The sequence below is a fragment of the Nesoenas mayeri genome, assembly GCF_963082525.1.
Source record: "Nesoenas mayeri genome assembly, chromosome: 1".
NCBI lineage: Eukaryota > Metazoa > Chordata > Aves > Columbiformes > Columbidae > Nesoenas > Nesoenas mayeri.
Window position 1 is genome coordinate 183,520,997 of NC_137541.1, and position 25,535 is coordinate 183,546,531.

General features: G+C 41.6%; 1 protein-coding gene across 2 annotated transcripts in view; it reads left to right on the forward strand.

The window, feature by feature from the left end:
* Positions 1-215: 215 nt before the first annotated feature.
* The window catches only part of ITM2B (integral membrane protein 2B), a 28,269-nt gene continuing 2,949 nt past the window's right edge, over positions 216-25,535 (forward strand). The window contains exons 1-4 of one of the 2 annotated variants that reach the window (XM_080357691.1): positions 216-450; positions 17,711-17,839; positions 19,884-20,090; positions 22,117-22,227. In XM_080357691.1, the coding sequence (XP_080213817.1) occupies positions 352-450; positions 17,711-17,839; positions 19,884-20,090; positions 22,117-22,227 (546 nt within the window). In that variant the 5' untranslated portion in view covers positions 216-351. The remainder of the gene's footprint in view (positions 451-17,710; positions 17,840-19,883; positions 20,091-22,116; positions 22,228-25,535) is intronic. The other variant, XM_080357692.1, reaches the window with a different exon arrangement.

Sequence of the window (25,535 nt, forward strand, 5' to 3'; positions counted from 1 at the left end):
CCCTCGACCGACGAGAACGGAGCTGCGGGGGGAACTAGCCCAGTCCCAGGCGCCCAGCCCCAGGCGCCCCGCATCACAGCGCGGGCGAGCGGAGGGCGAAGCCCCGTCACCCCCGCCTCCCCCCTTCCCTCCCTCCCGCCCGCCCCTCCAGGCACCGCCTCCTCCCCTCCTCTCCCCGCCCCGCCGCAGGTCGCCTCTCCTCCTCCGCCGCCTGACAAGGGGACGGGGGCGGCACTCGCGGCGCGGCGGCAGCGGCGGGCACAAGGCAGGACGTTGCCTTCGAACCTCTGCCGGTCCGGGCTTCTTCTTGTCCTCCTCCTTGTCCTGCGTGCGCGGCGTTGAGGAGCGGCCATGGTGAAGGTGTCGTTCAACTCGGCGTTGGCGCAGAAGGAGGCGGCGAAGAAGGAGGAGGAGAACAGCCAGGTGCTGATCCTGCCGCCGGACGCCAAGGTGAGTGTGGGGGGGCCGAGGCGCCGGGGCCGGCCCGGCTGCGGGCGCTGCGCTCCGCTCAGTGGCTCCGCTCCGCTCCGTGCTGCCGCGGGGAGGGAAGCGCACTGGCGACGGGTGTATTTTTCGTGTGTGCTCTTCGCTCCTCGTCCATCAGCCGCGGGCAGGCCGGCAGGGAAAGCAGCGCAGCGGTGCGGTGCGCCCCGCCGCCCCTCGCAGCTCACGCTTCTAAAATGGCTGACAGGAGAGCGAGCTTTAAAGCCCCGCTTCTCCCTACTTTGGGGATTTCTGTGTGTGTGTGTGTGTATATGTTTTTCTCTCTCTCTTTTTTTTTCTTTACCCCGACAGCGCTTGGATCGCGTCCAACTCGGCTTTTAAAAGGCGCTTTCGTCTTCTTCGCGGCGTCTCGTCCAGACCCGCGGCGAGCGGAGGGGCCGGCCCGGGCAGGCGCTGCCCTCCCTGGCCAGCCCGGCCGTGGGGACGGGCCGGCGGCGCCCCCGGCCGCTCCCGCAGCCCGTCCCCGGCCGCTCCCGCAGCCCGTCCCCGGCCGCTCCCGCAGCCCGTCCCCGGCCGCTCCCGCAGCCCGTCCGTGGCCGCTCCCGCAGCCCGTCCGTGGCCGCTCCCGCAGCCCGTCCCCGGCCGCTCCGCAGCCCGTCCCCGGCCGCTCCCGCAGCCCGTCCCTGGCCGTCGCTGCCGGGGTGGGGGGTCGGGGTGCCCTGCGGTGTGCTTGGGTCGGTCGCGGGAAGTTGGTTTGCGTGTAGATCGATGTCTGGATGGCGCCTGGTCTCCACACGTTGTTTAATCTCCTCCGGCGGCACGGATGAGTCCGACGAGCCAGCGAGCTCGCAAACCCTAAAGCGCTTCAGGGCAGGGAGGGCTTGGCGAGGGTGAAGTTGGAGGTTTGGCCGCGGCGTGTCTTGCAGAGCCTGGTGATCGTGTGTGTGTGTGTGTGTGTTACAAGCGAACTTCGCCTTGAAACTCGGGCTGGTTTAAATAAAGGAACAAAGAGCTGCCTCCCCCACCCCAAAACAGCACCCCAGCCCCGGTCGCTGCCGCCTTCCCTCCGCGCCTCCCAACAGCAACAAAGAGCACAACAGCAGCTGCTTTTAAACTTCTTGAAGTGCAAAACTGCCCAGAATATAAAGGGTTTTATTTGTAATTTCTGTGCTCCCGTGATCAAAACCAGTTTTTAATTAGAAGTAGCGTAATTTGTTCTAAGCTCTTTGAAAAGACAATGAAAACTTGAAAAATGGCCAGCTGTGCATAAACAGCATGCCTTGCTGTTTTCATTTGCTTTCACAATCTTTTGTGCATCAAGTCTCTGAGTTGCCAAATTTGATCTGCAGAATAGATGGTGTTTATTAATTTCCTAAATCTTTGTGATGAACCGCTGCCTGGGAAGACAGGATCTGTTGAATTTTCACGATGAAGTTGTGCCCTGGTGTAGGCTTTGCTGTGATTTGATGGGGTCAGGTTCTTCACCTGCAGAACCCACTGTTGTTTCAAAGCCAAAGGGGGCCGCAGGATGTTTTCTAGTGACGTCTTCCTGGTACAGCGAGTGGTTAAATTGCACATTTCTACTGAATGTGCTGCATTTATAAAACTCTGACCAAAGTATTCAAGTCCTTAGAACAGTGTGCCACAACAAATGAGACGGTATCATTGCTCAAATTGCCTGTGATTATGGGAAATCCGTTAGGTGATCTGCATGCCTAGTTGTTCCTAGCAGGAGTGCCTTTCTATAGAATATAATGGATTTCCCAGACCCAGGCTGAGCTGTGGAGTTCCTTCCTGACCAAAGGTTTGGCAATTGGTTTGACACCAAGTAGACACGAACTGCAAGTTCCAGAAAACAGGTTTTTCATAGTACCTCGGGATCCAGATCTGCCCTGTATGATATTTGTTTCCAGATAGCCTACCATTATGGGCTTGTAGTTCCTACTGCTAAACAAACAGAATGCATCTGGCTAATTGTCCGCTGGAGAGCAAATCCTCCTGACCCTGTCCAGATACTGACAGAAGCGTGTTATTTGACTATGATTTCCTTAAGGCAGAACTGTCAATTCTTGCAGCTGAGGATGAGATACAGGATCTGCCTTAACTTTGCCCAGGTCTTAGTACTGCTTTCCTTGCCTAGAAATGAGACTTGCAGATATTTATTAACCAGATTAAAAGGTGGTCTGGACTCACAGTAGCTACTTCTGAGTTCTTGCACTGTTATCGGGGGATGCACATGCCTGAACAAGGCAGCAGTCCTAAAATAGTGTGCCAGGAGCAGATGCCCTGTACAGATGAAAATTCCAAAAGCAAATGAGCGCTCTTAGGGGGCATCGAGCCTTTGATATTCTCCTTGACACATTTGCATCTTTTCTCAGCAGAACTGCAGATCTACACCTACCAGTGCGCAAAATTATCTTGAAGAAGCCTTTTTTTTTTTTGAGCATGCATGTTTTAGAGCATAAATAAATGCAGATCTGAATACAGTAGCATCATCTGTAGTTTTAGTAGAAGAGGCTGTGCAATCCATGCAGGATTAACAAATTGAAAAAATTATGTAGCTGTAGAGGTATTTGGATCTTTGGGAGTTCATTCTCAGATCTCAGACAAGAAAGGAACTGAGGGCCATTGTAAAACTTGATACCTTTGAGGTTAAGTGCGGGATATATTCTTTGAACTTTGCCTTCTCTAATATAAATGCATTAGAAATTAATCTTTTTACCTTCTCCACAAGGAACTTCTACTGCCTATGCAGGTCTTTGGAGGGCAGGGGACAAATGTATTATTCATATCACTTCATTGCTGGAAAACCCTTAGCCTCAAGTGAGGTTTGAAAGCCATATGAGAACGTATATAGAAGAATGAATTCTGGTAGATTGAAAAAAGCTCACATCACCAAAATGGCATATATGGGACATTTGTTTTCCCCTCTCTGCTGTCTTTACAGACATTGTTTCTGTAGGACAACTAATACATCTGAATTGCAAGTGTGAACATGAAAAATATTACAACATTTTATGAAGATTTATTATATGAAGAAAGTCATAGGAGGCGTTCTGGACTTGAAGTAAATCAAAGCACTTAAAGAGTGGAAGAGGATCAAGCAGAGTTATACATTCAGAATATTATCAAGAACTTCCAAAGATTTGAGCAAGATATATTAATAAACCAGTTGATATTAATGAATAAAGCCAAATACTCTGAAATTCCAGAAAATAAAGGTTCGTAGAATGAGCTTTTGGGCTGGTTCTTTGACTGTCTTCTGCTGCGTTTCCTGGCACAGTGTCATGAAGGGTGCCACGCTGTCTGCCATTGCAGGATTACCTTCAAGTAGATAATCTTCCTAGGGTTTACTAAAGAATGTTTGCAGCCAAAATATGCTGGTGATGTGGCGTAGAAATACTCTGATCTCACCCAAATTTGCCCAGTAACCTCTGATGAGGATGCTAATAGGAAATTAATTGTGGAAGAGAGGAGAAGAAGATGTGAGAAGAGTAGGGGATGTATCATGTGAACAACAGCTTAAGAAAAGCTTTTGCAGAAGGCATAAAGTCTTATGCTTTGGAGTGTGCTACTTAGAAAAGGAGTTTAAAAATCAAGAGTGCTAATCCTGCCTCGGCATAAATCACCTGTCAGTATGATTGCGTGTTGTGAAAGTGGCTCCATACTTACTGCAGGCAGCATTACGACTCTGCTGTGGCTCCTGGGATGATACTGCTGTACCATAATTCTCGTCCCAAATACAGAATACCCTTAGTGAAGGTTCTCAAGCCACATTTAATTTTCTGCTTTGCTCATTGTCAGTACAATAGGGTATTTTATGACGCAGTCTCCCAACAAATAATGAATGTGTGGTATTAACGTTTCTCCATACAATAGATGTTTGGAGAGCCAAAGATGGTTCTGAGCATGGTTGAAGTCTTCAGACATTTTGCAGAGTCCATTCAATAGTTTAAGTCCTCCCCAAACCTCTTTGGGTGCTCAGTAACTCTCAGGAAATTACTCCCTCCTGCTGGACTAGGTGACAACCTTTTCTTTTATATTTTCTTTTTTTTCTTGAGGTGCTCAACTCGACACATCCTTACCAAATACAGTTTTGTGCATGGAAGGTGTGGATTTACACATATATATCATCACTGACCTTTGGATAGCTGTATTTACAGAGAGATTTCAGTGTGAAAGTGTAAATGTTAAAAATTTTATAAGCAACAGCTTTCTGCGTTTATTCCTTATGAGAACATTATTACCTTGCACTCTAAAACCATTTTTTTTTCAGTTTAGCTTAATCTGTTGTAAAGCAGACTAAAATAGGCACTTTTAACACAGAGTTAAGAGAGTCCACCTGGGAAATACTGGCGAGTAACTAATGAGCACTATTTTTCCATACAGAAAAACCCTTAGATTTTGTGTAGTTGGTGATAGATGTTTCTGAAATAGCAGTGTTAGCTTTACAGTTGCTATACTTTGTGTGTGTAAATATCCATAAATACGATATAACATATATTTATATGCTATTTATATGTTAGTGAACACACTAATAAATAGTCATTTACTTATTTTTTCCTGTCAGCAAAGCAGTTTTTCTCATTTTATGGGACATGGTTGTTTTGGGGTTGTTTTGTTTATTTTTGGTTTATTTTGTTCTTGGAGGAGCTTCCTTAATTCCCTTTATAGCCTTCCTCCAGCCAAGTTTTCTTTCTCCAGTCACCATTGAGCAAAGAGCAAACTTTGTCTTTTCCTGTGTTTTCCATGATGCAACTAGGTCTTTAAGCCAACCAGGTTCTGCTGTCTGTCAGAGCATTCTGGATTAGGGTATGATTCTTTAAAAGAGGACAAGAGTAAAAAAATCCTAGCAAACTGAGTTTTCTTCCCCCTTACTCTCCCTCACTTTGGTAAGATTTTAATGAAATCCACCAGACTTCCAATGACAACCCTCTGGCTTCAGCCACAACGGGTACCCAGGATTCTGTTGCTTACTTGGCTTTATGGGCACCTGCAAGCATAAATATAGGGAAACTGAGTTTATGTAAACAAAACTTGTTGTTCATGAGGAACTCGTCCTTAGAAAAAAAAGTCTTGTGGCTGATGTTACTCCCTGTATCCTTTTACACGGTGAATTTGTGCAACTGGTTAAGTAGCGCAGCTTCCTGAAAATAATAACACCGTGTTCTTGAGATTTTGGCTCCTAAAACTGTTCTGTAGAGGTTGCCAGCAATTGTGAGAACAATACTTAAAAACAAACAAAAAAATCTCAAAAAGTTTGTGGTGCTTCCCTGAAAATATCTCGCGGTTTTGAAGTGAGTTGAAGAATTTGGAATTCGAGGTTAGAAAGTTCAAAAAGAGATCTGGAAGAGCTCGTGTCGTCCCCATCTCCCCAGTGACAGAAAGGAACCTGTGGGACAGAGGATTTCTGTCAGCGCTCTGTATCTCGCTTCCTTTTCCATTTATCTTCGCTTCCCGACCTGAATAACAAATATGAAGCTTTTGTTTCAAAATACGACTGTTTCCCAGAAGAATGATAGTTAATATTTCAAACAGGATGTATTCTGCCAGACCTTTGTGATAGCTGCATCGTCAGTTGTTGGTATCATTTATGTTTTTGGCTGCCTGAGCAAGAGCTGCTGTCCATACATAGCATTACAACTTCTATGCACTCAGTGCAGGGATGAGCATAGAGACGAGGCAAATACTTTATGCAGTGGTAAATAGTTTCTCTTTTCAGATTAACAAATTTATACTTGGCTGAGGCCCCTTGCCCTAAAAATGTATTTGCGGAACTTTTTTGCTTAACATTTGTCATGTGGCAAAGTCCACAATTAGATGAAGCTTTATATAGTGCAATATCTAGAAAAACTATCCTGCGCTGTGATGTTTTGTTATATTTAATGCTGTAAATACTTCTCTTGTGTTCACACCTGTCTTTCTGTGCTACAGTATCATTTTCTTTCTGATCAGCTTCCAAAAACTAGTTTGAATATTAACATTGCATAGTGGAATGGAAACCTTTTGGAACCAAAAGTTCTGTTAGGTGGGAAAAGCTAAAGTTAAATTAGTTCATTTCTGAAGATGTGGATCAAGATGGGATGCTGAACTTTCCTGTAAAAACAAACATTTGAAAGAAAATGTTATTGGAATCAACAGTGTTTGCACAGGAAATGGTTTAGACTCCTCCCATTACAATGAATATTTAATCCAACACATGAATGTCTATATCAAGAAAAGTTTAGTTTCAAAATCTAATGTGTATATATGTGTTTTCCCTATGAAGTATTTTAATGAAATGTTTGCAGTTGCAAATGTAATCTAACAGTTGTGTTTTTAAAGGCTCAAATAAATTTTCTTAATTTTAATATTTTTTTGTTATCAACAATGTAATAACTTTTGATGCTAGTGGTTGTTTGAGGGCAGTTTATAAGAACGGTAAGCATACTTACCTCCAGTAGCGTTTTTAGTTAACTCTTCTGCAGTTGTGAGTTTTGGAATATGTGTCAGCATTATACGTATTTTCTACCCAGTAGCCACTAGCTACAGCTACCAAATAGCTTCCATACAAATAAAATAATTCTTTCTGTGATTCTCAGGAAATATATTTGGAAGCAAATATTGGATTTTTAAGTCCTAGTAATTTAAAATGTTCTTTATTCTGTGCTTCCAAAAACATGCTGACGTATTTCAAACATAAGAACTACAGCTGGGATAAGTAATGGTGCGTTCTGTTAGCTGTTGCATAGATTCTTTCCCCCCAACTCCATTTATGCTTTGATTGACAAAGGTTAGCATTATCTGGTTTTAGTCTCCTGATCCATATGAATAATACAACATTCATTTTCTTACTATTTATGTACTGCTTTTTATCCTCGGTGGAAATTACTTTGAATCTACAGATGAAAAGCATGCTAATTTATAAAACTCAGATATCTGTCCTAATTTTACAGATGTGGTAAACCAAAGGAGTGAGATAATTAATAAGATTGAGCTCTGCAATGAAGTCAGAAACAGTTTTGCAGCAGACATCACGTGGCCTGGGGTTTGGACCACAACGGACATATAGAGACTCCAGCTCCCATCTGAGCAATCGATGGGGCATCCACAAGCAAGGGTCCTCTGTGCAACAGCCCTACAAAACTTACCGTGAAAAAAAACAGCAAAGTAGTGTTTGCCCAACAGTTATTATAGAAGTTGTGGAAAAAATAAGTTGATATTTTGTTTGCCCATTCCAAACAGTGTCTGTGTGTTTGTATATATACAAATATTTTTATAAAGTTTATATATTATGAAGTGTATAATATGTATTATTTATATATCTGTATATATACACACACATAAAAATAAAACCCACAAGCATTTTAAGAGTTCCTTGAATGCAAATCCTTGGATAATTTGTGGTTGTCTTCCTTCTAGGGTTCAACAAACTCCAGCTTTTGATGGCAGCTTTCTTCTCTTTTGAGGGTAGAATGAGTCAGTGGAATGACTGTGGAAAAAGAATATGCTGGGAGGATCATACTGGGAGGGGACAGTGACCTCTGAGGTAGATATTACATGATTGCTGAATCATGAAGCTCTATTGACTTATTTGTTTTTAGAAAGATCTAGTCTGCGTAGAAAACCCTTGCATTTACACATTTGAAAACACAGTGCCCTTTGCAGTTTTGGGAGGATGAACGTGACGTTTCAAGGCTGTCACAGTGTGATGAGTTGCCTTGCCTGGGGTTTGCAGTTTTGGGAAGACCTTTTGGTGAGGTGTCAGAACACCAGCCAGGGTCTGTTCTCCTGGAGGGTGCGATGCAGCCAGGTGCTGGATACCCCAGTGTGTGCTCCACTTCAGGCTCTCAATAGTCTAATTGCTGTGAAGCCTTTGAGATTCTTACAACAGTTTCTTCTACAAAGAGGGTGTATTTAAATGTAAGCCTTTGAAGGTCAGCTCTTCTGTGCTGATAGTTGTGCTACAATTAAATGCTATTCTGTATGTGCATGTGGAATAGTTTCCACTTATAGAACTCTGCTGTACGGTTACTGCACAGCTTAATTCACTAATGTATGTATTGTCAAGGTATATTTGTTTGAGGACAGGGCTGCCATTCAGAGAGACCCAAACAGGCTACAGTGATGGGCTGAATAAAACCTCATGGTTTAAGAAATAACAGGCTGCTCCTGTCCCTGGAGCAGACTCACCTCTCTATCAGGACAAGCTGGGGACCCCCTGACTGAGAAAGCGCTCTACTTGAGAAGGACCCAAGGCTCCTGGTGGACAGTCAGCTGGGCATGAGCCACTGGCATTGCTGAAGGCTGAATGCTTTCCAACTAACAAACAAACAAACAAAACATGAACAGGCTGGTTTGTTTCTAGCAGGGGTCACCAGGATGATTGGGGGCTGGAACACATGAAGAGTGGCTGTGGAGATGAGATGGCTGCGGGAGGACATCACAGCAGCCTCCCCACACCTGTGGAGGTGTCTGGAAAGACAGTGGCCATAAATTGAAAAAGGAGAACTTCTAATTGGGTATGAGCAAAGTATTTTTCAGTCTGAGGAGAACTGAATGTTCAGCAGGTTACACAGAGATGCTGTGAAGTGCCGGTCCTTGGCGGTTTTCAAAACTTGACTGGACAAGAGCCTCAAGCAATCTGGACAGGCTTCAGAGTCCACCCTCCTTTTCAACAAGAGGTTAGACTAGAGACCTCCCGAGTGATTTGTGTGATGCTTGATTCTACTTTTGAGAGAAACCGAGACACACAGCGTTTGTGACTTGCTTGAGATGACATACCATCTGTGGCTGAACTAGGAATAGAGTTATTAAATTCTGAGGCTCAGTGGTGCATATGTGCATGCTAATGAGATCTCTTGGGTGAAGGAGCCAACACCGCTTGGGAAAATAGCCTTGAGAGAAATCTAGGTTAAATCCACATAGCGTTCCATCATACTGATGTCTGAGATTCAGGCAGTCATAGGAAAAAAGCAGAGACATTTCAGACTTAAGAAGCTAGCAGGGCAAGGAAGAGACAGGAACTGGAACAATCAAGGTCAAAAAGATAATTTAGTATTGATCCATTTTAAGTGGATCTTCTAAGTTCCTGTTTTCAAACATTGATCTAATTCAGGGTAAAATCAAGAGAAATATTGCATTTGCAGTTATAGATTTATTTAGTGTAGTTTCAGTAAGTATGGAAGAACACAAGTCAGTTATAAGTCAAAGAACACAAGTGGGGAAAAGGGGTTATTTTGGCAATGTCTAAATGAAGCCTTTTTCAGAATTGGACAATTAAATGAAATGCCATGATTGACATGCTGTAACCATAAAGGGGGTCTAGTGATTCTGTTTTCTTAAAGCGAAATGTATTCTGAAAAAGTTCCCATACATACTATAAAGATTGAGGTTTCTTTTTTTTAAAAAAATAAACATCCCTCAGGCACCTCTTGCCAGATATCTATGCAAGCTTTCATCTGTGTGCTTTAGTCTATGACTTGAAAACTCTTGCATGACAACACGTCTCTTTTCTTAACATAGTTGAGATAAATGGGTATGGAATGTAGAACAAATTTCCATCATTCTCATTTATGAAAATGTATAGGTAAATTCATCAATAGTTATATATCACATAAAAAAACTGGCTTGCGCCACCTCTTCATTAGCCAAGCTTATGAAAACTTTTATTCAGTACAGCACGGTGGCAATTGTGGATTTTGTGACTGTCAGCAGCACAAGAACTTTTGAGTTCAGTGTCCAGACATGTAAAGACAACATATTTTCCAAGTGCTGTAGGTTTTGTTGAAGTTTTATGCTGGAGGCAAGGGAGTGGGGAGTAGGCAGAAGAATCATAAAGCCCCAAGGCAAAGGAAATAAAGGATGTGTTGAACTTCATTAGTTGTCTAGCACAGACCCAGCACTCCTGGATTGTTGTTTTTTTTTTGATGATGCACATGGTTAGGATTATTAATCCTCTGCCTGAATAGTGATAGTTTCACTTAAAAAGTAGATGTGTATCACAGAATGGCTGTAATTGGAAGGGACCTCTGGAGGTCATCTGGATCTCCTAGAGCTGGTTGCCCAGGACCATGTCCAGTCAGTTCTTGAACATCATAGAATGTCCTGAGTTGGAGGGGACCCAACAAGGATCATTGAGTCCAACTCCTGTCCCTGCACAGGACAACCCCACAGTTCACACCGTGTGTCTGAGGGTGTTGTCCAGTCTCTTCTTGAACACTGTCAGGCTTGGGGCTGTGACACCTCCCTGGGGAGCCTGTTCCAGTGCTCCACCACCCTCTGGGGGAAGAACCTTTTCCTAATGTCCAGCCTGAACCTCCATCCCAAGGATGGAGACTCCACAGCATCCCTGGACAACCTGTGCCAGTACTTGATCACACAGTAAAAAAAAAAATAATAAGTATATATATATATATATAAAAAAAATTTCTCATGTTCAGAAGGAATATAAAAAATAGTATTAAGATCCTGTTGTGCTAATTGCTGTATGGAAAAAGGAGGGTGGTCCTTGGCCCTGGGTGTTTGACCGTGATCTTGGAACTGGACAGAGAAGAGACAATTTGGGGAACATGGTTTGAAGGAAACAGTAAAATACAGTGTGTGATTAGTTGTACTATTGCTGTAGGCAGCTGGGGATGATGATACAGCCAAAAGCTGTGCATGTCATTCACCTCAAGAAAGTCCTTGCCTGGTCTGCAAAGACAGAACTTTCAGGCCATTTAGATAAGTGTGTTTTGGTGTTTTTTGTTAGTTTTTCCCCCACTTTCTAGTCCGTGTAAGACTAAAGCTAACAATAAAATAACCATTCTTAACAATACTGCTCCCAAATTTAACCAAAGCAGCAGACTAAATAGTTTCAGGCTTCTTCCTTCTTTACTTATCCTCTTTAATTGTTGGCTGCTTTGTAATCTCTCATTTCACAAACTGGAGGCAATGTTTAGGTAAATCTGGATTACTCACAGCAGTTAGGAGTTGCAGGATTACTCTTCCAATACACCCGTCTTTTATGGTCCCTCTATCACATAGCTGCAGGTGAACTGCTGATTCATGTCCTTTATGTTCACTTTACAGTTGTAATTTTCCTTGACTTCCTTCAGAGAAATTGAACTCTTCATGTTCCAGCATGTTTCTCCCTGGTTTTAATTCCCACTCCGCTTTTCTTGCCCGTTTTCTGATTTTTGTTTTCACTTCTGTCTTTCCCAATACATGCAACTACCTTCTTACCCACCAGCACTGATTCCCTTTTTAGGATGATCTCGAGCTGGCTGCTTATATTAATATTTTTATTCCACGATGGTTATGACGTTTGAAACATGAAATGAGTCATTTGACAGACACCTCATTTTTTAATAACATACCCCCATTATTTGGTGAAAGGTAGCATTCACCTAACATCAAAATGACTGTGGACTTTGGACTTTGGGAAGCTCTTGTAATGTATTTTCTACTCACTGCTGGATTTCTTAGTGCTGTATAACAGATTTTGTGTTTACAACTTCATTTTACAGAACATACACAGATATTAGAAATATAGGAAGAGGTTAGTAGTACCAACTACCTAATAGATAATTCTAATTAATTTATCTCCTTGGTTATCCAGGCTACGTGAGTACAGCAGAACTAAGGTCTGGTTTTTGTGCTGTTCTTCAGGCAGGGGGCCTTTGGCCAGATGGACAAGTCCCTGTCCGTCTTGATAGAGAAGGAACTGGCAGTGCTGCCACAGAAGGGTTGCAGTGTTCCGATATCAACTGCACATAAACAACCATAGCTTGTGTTCAGGCTTCATCATCTGAGTAGAAAGGATACGTCACTCCTTGTGATAAGCGAGAGATCTCTGAAGCATCTATTGTATATTGAGCCTGTTTTTCCAACTAGCAAGTTAAAAGATCATTGTACTTAAAATTTAAATTTAATTTTATTAGGAAGCATAAAATTGCTGCTTGAGAGGCAGATCAGTATGATGGTCTTCCACATTCGCAACATCTGCCAAGTGAGGAGCCTTGCAAAAGCCTGCCTTAATTTCCCATCTGCAACAAGTAATAAATAGAATGCCAGGCTTGGAGCAGTCTTCAGGCAGGAATACCATGGGAGGAATGCGGAGCTCTTTCTAAATTAAGTTCATTATAAATTGACTGTCTTTTGGGGAGAATTTTCTACAGATGTCAGATTTACAAGTCAGAGTCGTCAAGCCTGACCAACAGAATTCAGTTCATACTGAATTTGTCACTGTTTTATTTCAAGACTTTTTAGCCTCCCTCATTAAAAAAAAAAACCCACTTTTAGGGAGTCATCAGTGATGTATCTTCTCCCCATTCCACTAATTAAAGCTGCGGTTGGTCAATATTTGCCTTTAGCAGGCTCAGTCTGCCCCACTGCTTTCTGTCCATCCATGTGAGTTAACTGGCACTCAAAGGACCTCAAAGAAAACTGTTCTGAACAGCTTCCAGCCAGTTCTACCCACATTAGTTGTAAGCTTTTATGTGTGTGTGTGTGTGTGTACATATATATACATATATATATATTAAAAACATGTTATTCTCAGATGCATAATTATGGATCGTTATGTATTATGCTGCAGAAAAATTTTAGTAATATTTGTAACACTCAGTAATACTCTGCATCTGTTTTCACTGTGGATCAAAGACAGTGTTTTTGTTCTGAAAGACATTTTCCCCTCCTGAAGTTATTGCTATCATATCTGTTCTTAAATGTAAGCCATTATCTTCTGCATAGGTGCACAATGGTCATCCAATATTCCGGACTTCTCACAGCATATCCGTTGTATCTTGTTTAGGTGGATTCTTACCTAATTGATTCATACTTGTTTTTAAATTATATAATTAATGTGTCCTTAATTTCTGCAAAGGAATAATGTCTGATAATCTTCTCACCCATTTTAATATGAACTAGACATATGCCTTGTAATTTTTCTGACTGCTTTACTTTTATAATGCTAAAGCAATTATATTCCACTATGTACAAAAAGCCACGAGGGGAAAATCTAAGTAATTACCAAGTCTAATTATACACATTCATGGCTCAGTATTGGAGCTGCTTAGAATAATTTTGTGATGTTGCCCCAAACATGAATTTGATCTTCCTGAAATTTAGCATTTATTTAAAGAAAAAAAAAGTAGCATTACAATTGAACTGAAAAGAGCAAGAGAGTATGTGGCCAGCAGCTGTTAATAACTGCTAATGTTTGGAGGTTTAGGGGGTATTATTATTTTCTTTTTTTCCTTTGGTCCACTCTAGAACAGTTAATGCTAATGGTCATAAATATGTTCCTGTGAAGATCTCTCTGTAGTTGAGAGGTGCTTGGTGAATAGTTTTGTGGTATCACTTGTCCGTCTCCAAAGAGTTCCATGGTTCCAGTAACAAGGCAGAGTGTAGCTTCACATCAGCTGCTGTGGTCACTGATGAAGGCATCTTTGCTGAAAACTGCCATCATCTTGTAACTTCTTTGTGAGAAGACAGACTTGAGTCTTGCAAATCTCAAATAATACAGGACTTAATACTTCTCCATCTACAGGAAAATGGTTCCTGTAGAGCCTGAAGCAATTCAGGTTGGGAAATTCTGAACCGTTTAATTTTAACACTGTAGGATTTAGCGTGCAAGTGGCAGAGAGATGCTTCTGTTTCATGTCTTGTCCATGGGAAATAGGCTAATCAAATGTTTTCGAATTAGAACAATCAGTTCATCAAGGGAAACAAGCCAGTATTGGGCTTGCATCCAGTTCCTCCTAAGGCATTTTCCATCAGAGAAGATAAGTTCTGTGGCATCATCTTGAGGTTGAGAATTCACCAGGGAGCTGGAAGTACACAGGGCAGCGATGGAGCAGAGGAGGGGAAAGAAAAGGACTGGAACAACAGTGATTAATTATTACTGCTCACAGAAGTAGAGAGGTGTATTTTTAGAGGTCAGTCTTCACCTAAAGTACATGATGCTCTCTTTTGTCAGATATCTCTAGCAGTGGAGAGCTGACGTAGAGAAAAATTAGTCAGTGAGGCTGCAATCTCATCTTGTGCTCTGGCTTCACTGCTATCTGTGAACAAAGTGCCGTGGTAACCATGTGGGAAGAGGTGCTAATTCAGCACTGTCCTTCTTTGTGGGGATCTGCTTTCACTTAATGTTTTTTCTTTCAGAACATAAGTCACCTGGAAGGAGGTTCAGCATCCGTGGCGCTTTCTTCTCTTGCAAGGAGAAGGGTCAGATTTATATATCAAGGGATGAATTATTCTTTTAGCTCAATTCAGTCCAAATTAAGCGGTCATGGCAGCTATATGAAAGCTTAGCCTCAGGACAGCTACTAATATGAGTATAATTTAGCCTCAGTAGGTTATTTATATTATTTTAATTTAGGGTGGTTTTAAACTGCTTGATGATGTACTTAGTTTTCAAAATCAGAAGAGGAAATCAGTTCTGTGTTCTCCTTCAACAGCATAAAATGTTTTCAGTGTTACCTAATGCTTGTGGTTCCTCCATACTGAGGTGCAGTTCTTTCCTGGGCTCTCCTAAGCAAGAGGCTAAACTGGGCTTGAACTCTTGCTCTAAATTTGGTGTGCAGTTTTCAGCAGGCTGTGGACAAATCAATGCAATAGGCAACTACAAATAGAAAATAGCTTAACATGCCACCATTAGGGATGCTTTCAGAAATAATAATGAGAAAATTTATCTGCTGGTAAGGGATAAGAGAGTTGTATTAAACCTGTTCTTTGTAGTTGTCATCTCAAATATCAAAGGTGAATTATTTACGGTAGAATAGTGATAAACTTGTCCTTCAGGTTCCTCCTAGCATGGTAAAAGTGTAAAAGTTACTTTCCTTTTTCTCATTATTTTTGTGGCCTATGCAAAATTAATTTGACATTAATCCTCATTTCCAGGTAGGTGTTCACACAGTGTATGCCTTCTGCACTGTTTCTCAAATGCCTGTTTTATTAGCCTTTCTGAACTTAAAAAATGATATAAAAATGGAAGAGGCAGTTATTCCACTAATGGATAATTCTGCTTGGAGTTAAAAAAGGCAGGGGGGCACAAAAGCAGCACCGGGAAAGAATAAAGATACTCTTTGTATTCTTCAGTAGGGAATATTTTGGCTTTGTATCCCACAGCCAGTTTGCTATCAATTTTTCTGATGTTAACTTACGACAGTTTAAACGACAGCTATTTTAAAAAGTTTTAATCAGGTGTCCTTTATGCTTTGAAACATCTAGGGAGATAGTTACCTAATGATACGGGGCAACATAAAAATAAAAATCCTTGTATTACCTGGTTTAGATTTATAATTGAGATGATTTATAGAAGAATCCACAGTGAATCTTAACCTGACCTGAAAGTTAATTAGATTATCATGGGTATTATGTCCTATTCTCAGTTGTAGCAAACAGCCAGGTTAAAAACCACGCAGCTGCTAATCCTGTGATTCTTTACACTGAATTCCTTAAATTATTAGCAGTGTAAAAACTTTTAAAAGCTGTTACTTGCCTTTACGTTCTGCTTTTTCAGCCCGTGGCAACTGTTTTCTAGTCACTCTTGCTTTGCCTTTTAATGTACTGCAGAAGTGTTGGTTGGAAGGGGCCTCTGGAAATCAACTGGTCCAATCTTCCTTTAGGAACAGGATGGTTGCCAAAGCAAGATCAGCCGTGGCTTTGTCTAGTTGAGTCTTGAAAACCTCCAAGGATGGAGTTTTCACAGTCTGATTTACTGCAGTAGTTTGCAAGGTAATGTGAAACAAAATCTGTGAAATATCTTCAGTTTGACTCTTAAATATTTCTGAATCAGATCTTGGCAGCCGTTGCCTGGCAAAGAAGCTGCATTGCTGTTTCTGTATGAATGATAATTGTAGTGTACTCTAAAGGTGGGTTTCACATCACCTAATTTTAGCTACATATGAATTAGGTACCTAGTTTGTTAACCGAGGAATTTCCCTCTATAATCAGTGAAAAGAAATAAGTCCCTCTAGCAGACTCCGTCTCCCTCTCGGGGATGGCTGGGTTGAGTCATTCAGAGGAAGCGCCTCTTTCTCCCCACCATTTACAGGGAGGGTCCCCTTTCCATTTGGTGTCTGACTTGCTTAGTGACTTCGGCCAGATGAGAGGAATTCCCTCCTGCTGGGCCAAGTGGGGACAATACCCACCACTTTGTTCAAGTGGAAAATCATACTAAGTAGCAAATGCTGCAAAAAAAACCATGAGGCATAACATTGACTGATAGCCATTTCTGTCAACGCCATCTCTTCATCATGTTCTTTCTCCATCTTCTCTTTTGGGGGTTGTGGTTTTTGTTTATTTGCCTGTAATGATTTTGCCATGGTCATCATTCTACCCTATTTTTTTTTTTGGTTGCAAAGGGGTAATGACTTGCTTTGTATTTATTTGAATTCCGATATTTATTTTCCAAGGATTCTCACAGTTTGGAAGAGGGTGACTCAATTATGGCTTTTTTGTTTGTGGGTTGTTGTTTTGTTTTGGTTTGGTTTTTTTTGAGATATGAGTTATGCAAACACTCGGAGGAGGAAAGAGCATTGTAATGTGGCTGATAGAGGAAAGATGTTGCAAGCAGCAGTTTATTGCTGAGGATGCCTGTGGGGATGGCTTGGTTATGCAAACTAGTGCCCCCAAGGTGAAACATCCTGTCATTCCTTTAGCATAATATGAGCAGCAGAGAGAGGCACCAACGTTGTCTTACGGCAGAAAGCTTCCTTAACAACAACTTTCAAAGCATATTTTCTCATTCCCGCTCTCATTATTCTGCCAGCGAAGAGGTGGTAAAGTCTCTTTCGTCCTGCTAGAACAACATAGGGAAGGATATATTTTGCTCTTATTACCTTTGATCTTTTGTTGGTTCTTCAGGTTCACTGAAATTGCGTGTACCGAGATAAAAAAGGATCTGACGTTTCCGAATTGACTTCCTCTCCCCGCTGTTGTTGCACAGAGGTTGCCTGAGAACGGATATTTTTCTGTCCGCAGTCTGTAAAGTGGCTCACTGGGTGTTTTTAGGTATCTTGGAGAGACTTTGTTACATTTTTATCTTCCTTCAGACTTAAGTCTGCTGATGTAGACAGTGACAATGGCATTAAAAGTGACTGTTGGTACAAGTTTTCCTAAGCCTCAACTCAAACAGATCTGTTTTACCCTTTACCAAATAAAATACGTTTCCAAACAATTGTGGTAGAGCGCTCATCGCCATTTCTGACGGGTGCAACGTTTGTATTTGCTGGGTCTGAAGTATCTGTGTCCTGTGTGCCCTGGGAGCTGTGCTGAAGGTCTGTCTGCTGCTCTGCAGGACCCTGAGGATGCTGTGCCCGTGGGGCAGAGGAGGGCCTGGTGCTGGTGCATGTACTTCGGATTGGCTTTTATGCTGGCTGGGGTGATCCTGGGTGGTGCCTATCTCTACAAATACTTTGCATTCCAGGTAAGTCAAATACATTCTGTTATGGGAGTACTGTGTTTTTCTCTGTTATGCCTTGCATTTAGAAGAGGGAAGAGGACCAAAAGACTAAACCAAATATCCTTTCTACCTTTTTTTTTTCCCCCTGAAAACTTCAGCTTTTCTAAAAGCAAAATGTATGGCCTGCTCTAAAGTTACCTATCAGCAGTGGAGGGCAGGAGCGAAGTTGGCAAATTAAAGGGAGCAGCACTTTTGAAAACCTTACTCTGCAGAGAAAGGATTAGATCTAAATAGGACTTGGGTTTAGGAACCCCAGCGGTGTCCCAGATTTTCACCTGCTCTCTTTCCTGTTTCGAAGTGATGAATACTGGAGGTGGATTAACCCCTTGGAAGCCTCCTTGCTTCACCCTAGATTTCCTAGACACACACGGTACTGCGAATGCCCAGGAAAGGGACTGCTTGTCAGAGCAGTGCGGTGACCTGCTCCTTCCTGGTCTCCGCAGGGATAAGAAATACAACCCTGCAGGGGACTTAGGAGAAGCGCTGTCAGCAGGGTTAAACATGTTTTGTCAAGTCTAATCTACACTGAGAAGATCAGACGTCTGACAAAATGTATTTTTACTCTTTAACAAATGGCACTGCTGCAAGGCAGTGGTGCCAGGAAAGTGGAGAATTTATCTGAAACATGGGAGATCTGAGTTAAATATTGTCTTCCTCGGGGGGCAGTTGTCACTGGGCAGCACTGGATGGGCTGGGCTGTTACCCAGGTGGTGTGAGCACACCCTCCCCTCTTCAGAAACTGCCGGGGTCGCAAGATTCGCGGGGTCAGGAAGGGAGAGTATAAGCAAAACATGAATCCTTTTATAGCCCGTTTGTTAGTGCACATAATTATAAGGTAGAAATTCTGTGTTCTTGTCCCTGCTACTAGGAATTTTTTTCTCCCCACTTTAGTAGCTGCTGATGCGCAAGGCAAGTGATTAAACATGAACAATTCCAGCTGAACTTGCACTTTGTAGTCTCTTTGGCTATCACATTAACCTAATTTACAGGGGAACAGTAGTGTTGCAAACGAAGCTTGAACAGCATAGCGTATCTTGGTGGATTACCAAGCTTAGAGTAGCTGAAGACCTGCTGTGTTACCAGCGTGTTTCATCTGTGCTTAGCACCCTGGTGCTCCATCTTTCATGTGCCAGCTCACCAACATTGAAAGTACCATTCAATTCAAACCTGTCGTACTTGTTCACGAGTCAGGTCTGGCTTGAAGGAAGCATTCAGGAATTGAGCTAACATTGCACTGAAGACATCTTCAATATGAAACCTTAAATTGATGGCATATGCATGTGTGTTTCTAAAACTATCTGACCTATAAATTTGGTATATGACTTCTTCTGACTTGGCTTTATATTACACTTCACTTGGTTAACCTGCCATGTGTGCTGTGACAGGAGGACACAAATTGGTTGTTTTCATTTATTTTAATTACCTTTTTGTCCTTTAAACCTCTTGAAAAATAATTTATTTTTAGAAATGGACTCTCAAAGCTTCTGAAGCCTTGCAAACGTAAGCAGCTTCACAGAATAATTGAGGCTGGAAGGAAACTCTTGAAGTCATCTGGTCTGCAAGCAGGACCAAATTCAGAGTTAGACTTGTTTTTTCAAGGTGATTTGGATGACCAGTTTAAATGTTTTAAATTGTAATTAAGGACTGCAGTTAAGTCATAATTTAATAATTATATGTGTCCTTATAGGAACTTCATTGTCCTTCTAAAAATAGGGTACAATGTGCCATAGATTACAGATGTAAAATAAAAGACTAGTTTTTAAGAACCTGCTTTTGGTGTCCCGTTTTCCTTGAATTCAAGGGAAGGGGAGTCCCTCTGGGTTCAGTACAGTGAAGGTTTTACCCAGGGTCCTGTTGTAGATAGCAACCGGCTCCTACACTGGTGTATCAAATTAATGGGAAAACATCTCAGCTAGTCTGACGAGTTTTTCTTCTCTGCAGTGCTTTGAGAATATTAAACTTCTAGGCTACTGATGGTTTTTGTTGCTGGGTTGTTTACTATTTTTAGCAGAATGGCGTGTATTTCTGTGGAATAAAGTACATTGAAGACGGCTTAAGTTTGCCCGAGCCTGGGGCAGAGGCTCAGAGTGCTCGCTACCACACGATTGAGCAAAATATTCAGATCTTGGAGGAAGAAGATGTTGAGTTTATCAGTGTGCCAGTCCCTGAGTTTGCTGATAGCGATCCTGCTGATATCGTCCATGACTTCCACCGGGTAAGAAATATTTCTGAAGAGGCTGAAAGCATTTAAAACTTGAAAAGTGTTCCCCCTCAGTCATCCTGATAAATGCACTCCCTAATTATTGTGGTGGGGGAAAGTGGAGGAGGCAGCAGAAGCGTTTTGCTCAGCAGCAGGCTGCAAGCAATTATTAACCAGGCATACAAAGTACAGCATTCAACACGAGATATTATAGTATGTAAACCACCATTTGCAAATACGGTTGTTTGTAGAAAGGGAAAAATACCTTAGAGCTATTTCATTTCCGTAGTATGAGGAAGTAAAGAGAATATAGTTATTGCTTTGCTATGTCTGCTGAGCCAGAATTCGGCCAACTGCTGTGGTGCCAAGGGAAGTTTGGAAAAGACTGTTGTAGCTTTGACCTCAGCTTGCAGGGGCTGGATGTGTCTGACATCACCAGGGATGTTCAGGCACCCCCAGAGATGCTCTTGGATGTGTTTAGGCACCCCGAGGGATGCTTCTGACATGGCTCAAAAACCCCAGAGCACCAGCAGAAAGGGAAGGAGGCAACTGGCTGAGCGACTGTGTGAGAGAGATCGTCTTCAGGTGCCACAGGGAGCCTGCCAGCCCCTCAGTTTTCCTTCTGTGCCAGAGGCAACTGTGATTCCTAAAGGCACTGAACTAGGGTATCAAAGCACTTTTAGTGGTTTCTTTTTTGTTTGTTTGTTTTTTGTTGTTGTAGAAATAACTTTGATAGGAACAATGGTAATAAACTTTTGCTAAGGCAGTTGACAAGCCTACAGCTCTTGGTATTAACGACAGCTGTAAAACAATTAGAAGCCATTCTTTTCTGTATCAGCCTGATGGAAGCTTTCTGATAGCAATGAAATGTTCTACAGCTGGTTTTCAGGAAGCTAAATTTCTGTGAACATATGAAGATGTCGCTGAACAGCTTTTTTAAGCGAAGCTGAAGAATAGGGAAGCGTCCTATTTTTTTATGCAAACTTCGGAGTTTAAAGTTTTCCAGGCAGAATGAGTGCTATCTATCAAATATTCATAACCAGATTTGGAGGAAAACATAGCTTGCTCAAGCTATGTCATTTAAAAATATTCCTGAATATATTTAAGGAGCTTCTGTTAAGAGTTAGAACAAAGCCTATAAAGGGGGAAAAGCCAGGGAAAAAAAAGGCAGAATGTAAATTAATAAGAACAATACAATGTTAAAAATTTATTTTTAGATTTAATGGGTTAAAGGATTTGCTCTAAAGGTCAGTGCAAGGATCATTTGCCATAGGCAGGGCACTTACTCGCATGTGATGAGATTGGTTGTGCTGCTGATTGCCATCCTGGTACTATTTTGACTGTTGGGCTCTTGGTGCTCAGTATTTTCTATACATCCGCAGCCTTAGAGCTTTCAGCAGCTTGAGATAATGTCTTCTTTAGCAAGAACAGATGCAGTATAACACAGCTCAGTGAACAGAGCTGCAGGATTCATCAGGATAATTCCCAGGGCTTTTATGTCTCTGTTTTTATCAAATAATGGCAAATATTGCAGTTCATGTACTATAAAGATAAAAATTCAGCTTCATTAACACTTCAAATTAGTAGTATTTTTGAAAATATAGAGATTTTTTCTTGCATTATCTATAACAGTCTTTTTTTTCTTTTGTATTTTGTTCTTAGTGGCAGCATTTCCCCTTTACACTGTAACAAAATATAAAAAGCGTGGAGATTAGAGCAAGGTTTTTGCCTTGTTGTTTCAAAATGCAGGCACTAGGAATAAATGAATACTGTACTTGATTCCATGACAGTTCAAATACACCTTTGTAATTTCATTACTCTGGTGCATTTGAGCTATTCCCTGCTCACAAATCCCAATTACCAAGACTGCCTTTTATTTCTGCATTTACCTACCCACAAACTGGAGTTTGTTGGACAGACTTTATAGTGAACAAAGCAATAATTTGAAGAACAACACGAGGCAACAGCAGTTTTGCAAAGTCTGTATGTGAATTTTCTGATGTTTTCACTATATTGATTAAAATAAATATTTTCTCAACAGAGACTCACTGCCTATCTTGACCTGAGCCTGGATAAGTGCTATGTGATTCCTCTGAACACTTCAGTTGTTATGCCACCAAAAAATTTCCTGGAGTTGCTCATCAACATCAAGGTATGGTTAAATCATAAGTAATTTGTTCTTAAGACAAAGAAAAATAAGGTTGTTTTTTTTTTTTTTCCCAGAACACTGACATTCACATAAAGTACATGTGTTAAAAAGTTAACTGTTCACTAGAGATCTTTGCAAAGACAGAAAAGAATCTACAACCTTCTTAGTTAATTAACTACAGTCATGAAGGAATTATTAATTCAGAGGAGGACAAACAAATCTGATTTAATTCTTCGATGCTACAGATTTGATTGACAAAATTGTGTAGGTGTAGTGTACCTGGACTCTTTGATAGTAGTCTGTGCGTTTTTTTTAAATTTATAATATGTAAATTTATAATTTGTGATGAAAGTTTCCGTAAAGCACCGGACTAAGACTGGTTAGCTGAGAGGCTTAAAGTCAGTATACTGGGCAATCCTTTTAACGTGGGTGTTGTTTAAAGCGTAGGTCCCTGCTTTGAACTGATGCGGTGGGTTGAGGGTGATGGATGTGAGGTGTGCTGGATCCACCGTGGGTGCTCAGGGAAATCAGATGTGAGTTAGGTGTGATGGACTAAAACGGGATACTAAGACAGACTGAGAGTAAGATGGGAGCTCATGAGGCTTCCAGGAGCCTTCAGATGGATCTGCCTGTTTCCAGGACTCGGGGGGGTTTGTAGGAGTGATCAGGATTTGGACTGTGTAATTAACAAACCCTGTTTAAGCAATAGGGCTTTTAGCACAGCCAGATTCCTAGTTCTGCGGCCACCAGACCTTCAGAACAATGTTCAATGTCCTTTAAAACCAGGACCCTGGAAGGGACTGAGGTTCCACAATCACTGAACAACCAAACCTTAGTTTTCAGTGTAACGTTGTGACAACTTCTAATGGGTTTCCAGCAGGGTTTGATAATGGGACTTACTGTCTGGCCTGTGGTGCTGGCTGGCTTGTCATCACCACAAGAACACCCTGTTCTGTCAGTAGTTTCGGAGTAACTGGGTGAACATAATGTCCTGTGAAACTGAGGAGGCCAAAGCAGATCTTCTAATGAGGAATGAGGTCTCTTAATTTAATATGAATTGTCTATGGTTGGTTGTGTTGGCTTTGGTTTGTTTTTTTGTTTTAACTCTAATATATGTATGCTTTTAATACAGATTCAGATGGCATTTACCCTGCTTTTTCAGCCTTCTGGTTTCCTTACAGAACAGCAAAACATTCAGAATAGAGAAGAGAGCTGATAAGCTAACTCGTGTCTGAGATCTCAGGAGGGTGTTCTAAATTTTATTTCAGTGGGCTTTTGTGACTTTGGAATTATTAATATCGTCTTGGGGGTTGCATCTTTCAAACAAGGCTTTGGAATTAGGACTCCAGGAACTGTTGTAGCCATTTCTGACTGGTTCGTGTATATAAATACATTTCATGTGAAAAATGACTTCACAACTAAGTCCTCTGCTGCTTTTTTGCTGCCTATTTTAAGACTGGCTATTTAACCACATTTTTATTTCCTGTACATGAGGATGAGGTGGTGTCTGTAAAATCAGTGACCCTGTATTTTTTTGCTTTGTGTGTGCTGCTTTGATTCCATTTTTAGTTCACATAAATTCCACTATTAAAATCTGTTAAGTAAGAGGATAACCAGGCGTCACACGTTTAATTGAAAATCCATGCAAAAGCAAACTGTTTTGATCATTGTCCCCAACAATGAGTGCCCTACTTTTGAGACATCTGTTTAATTCTCATTGTATTAACAAAAAGCTGTGGGCATTTGATGTCTCAGAAAATCGGGCTAAATGTTTTGTAACTGGAATATGGGAAACTGTTCGGCAGATGCACAAAGTGAGTAAATTTGTATTCACTATCCTGCAGTCACACTGGTTGCACGAGGAGAAAAATGTATGAAATTAAAGTGCTCATTTCATTAAAATGAGCTCTGAATACATGCAGAGGGCATTTTATGAAAATGGAGGTGCTTTGGGCTGTTTTTTGTTTGTTTTTTTGGGGGGCTTTTTTTGTTTGTTTTTTAAAAAGCTGTAATTTTAGCCTAAAGAGCCACACTTCTATATATTGATATAGTTTGTATATATGCAGACAGTGAAAGGCCTCATTTCCTTGGGAAATAAGGCTGAAATGCAGGTATATTTGTTCCTCCACCTCATTTTCCTTGTTGAGCCAACCAGCCAATTTGAACTGTGTGGGATGCACAGGACATCTCAAAGATGACGGTGACGCTTGTGGCTGTGCTGGGTCCCAGCGCTGGGTCATTGCTCCTGCAGCTGCCCACCCTGCCAGTGCCCTGTGCTGCTGCTTGGCTTAGGGGCTCTCTCCTGAAATTTGAGAGACCAGGAGTTAAAATACAGTAAATTACAGTCATTTTATTACCAAATAATGATGGGAATACTTTGGAAGGAAGGAGTGGAATAATTTGGCAGGAAGATGTGCCAGGGGAGGTTCAGGTTGGACATGAGGAAAAGGTTCTTCCCCCAGAGGGTGGTGGAGCACTGGAACAGGCTCCCCAGGGAGGTGTCACAGCCCTAAACCTGACAGTGTTCAAGAAGAGACTGGACAACACCCTCAGACACATGGTGTGAACTGTGGGGTTGTCCTGTGTAGGGTCAGGAGTTGAACTCAATGATCCTTGTGGGTCCCTTCCAGCTCGGGACATTCTATAATTCTGTGATTCTAGGAATGTGAAGTCTTCCAAGCTCTTATCTAAAGAAAAAAATTGCTGCCGCTTTCCTCATAGTATGTGGAAAAGTATGAAGAAAATTTTCATAATTTAAAGTGAATTTAATACAGTCCTTTCGTTCTGTACTGAAAAGAATAGCATTTAATCAGATTCATCTCAACATTTTGCTTGGATGGAAAAGACAGGCTTGTTTTGCAATGGAAATTTCAAGTTGTTCAGTGTCAATAAAATCTATAGTGATCTTTCCTCTCAGAAGCTGAATTTGTTTCCATAATAAGTGATCATTTTATTTTTAGAAAGGAAGCAACACCACCTCTGCTGCCATAAATAAGAATCACACTAACAGGATTTCTTAAATGAAGTAGTATTTCAAGAAAGCTGTTGATGGTTACGTGCGAAGTTACGTGCTTTTCCAGTTGTGTACAGTGAGGTGTGCACAGAGACAGATTCCTGCATCATTTCAGCTGTGGCAGAATAACACTGAAGGGACTAGAAGAGGCTTGGGAAGCCACTGCACCTTGTCCTGGCTTGTCCCTTTTTCAGTATATTGCCTTAAAACACCTGATACACCACTGTGGCTTTCTATTAATAATACCTTTCTGTTTGAACAATTGTGGGAGTCGCGATAAGAAGTTACAGCGGTCTCG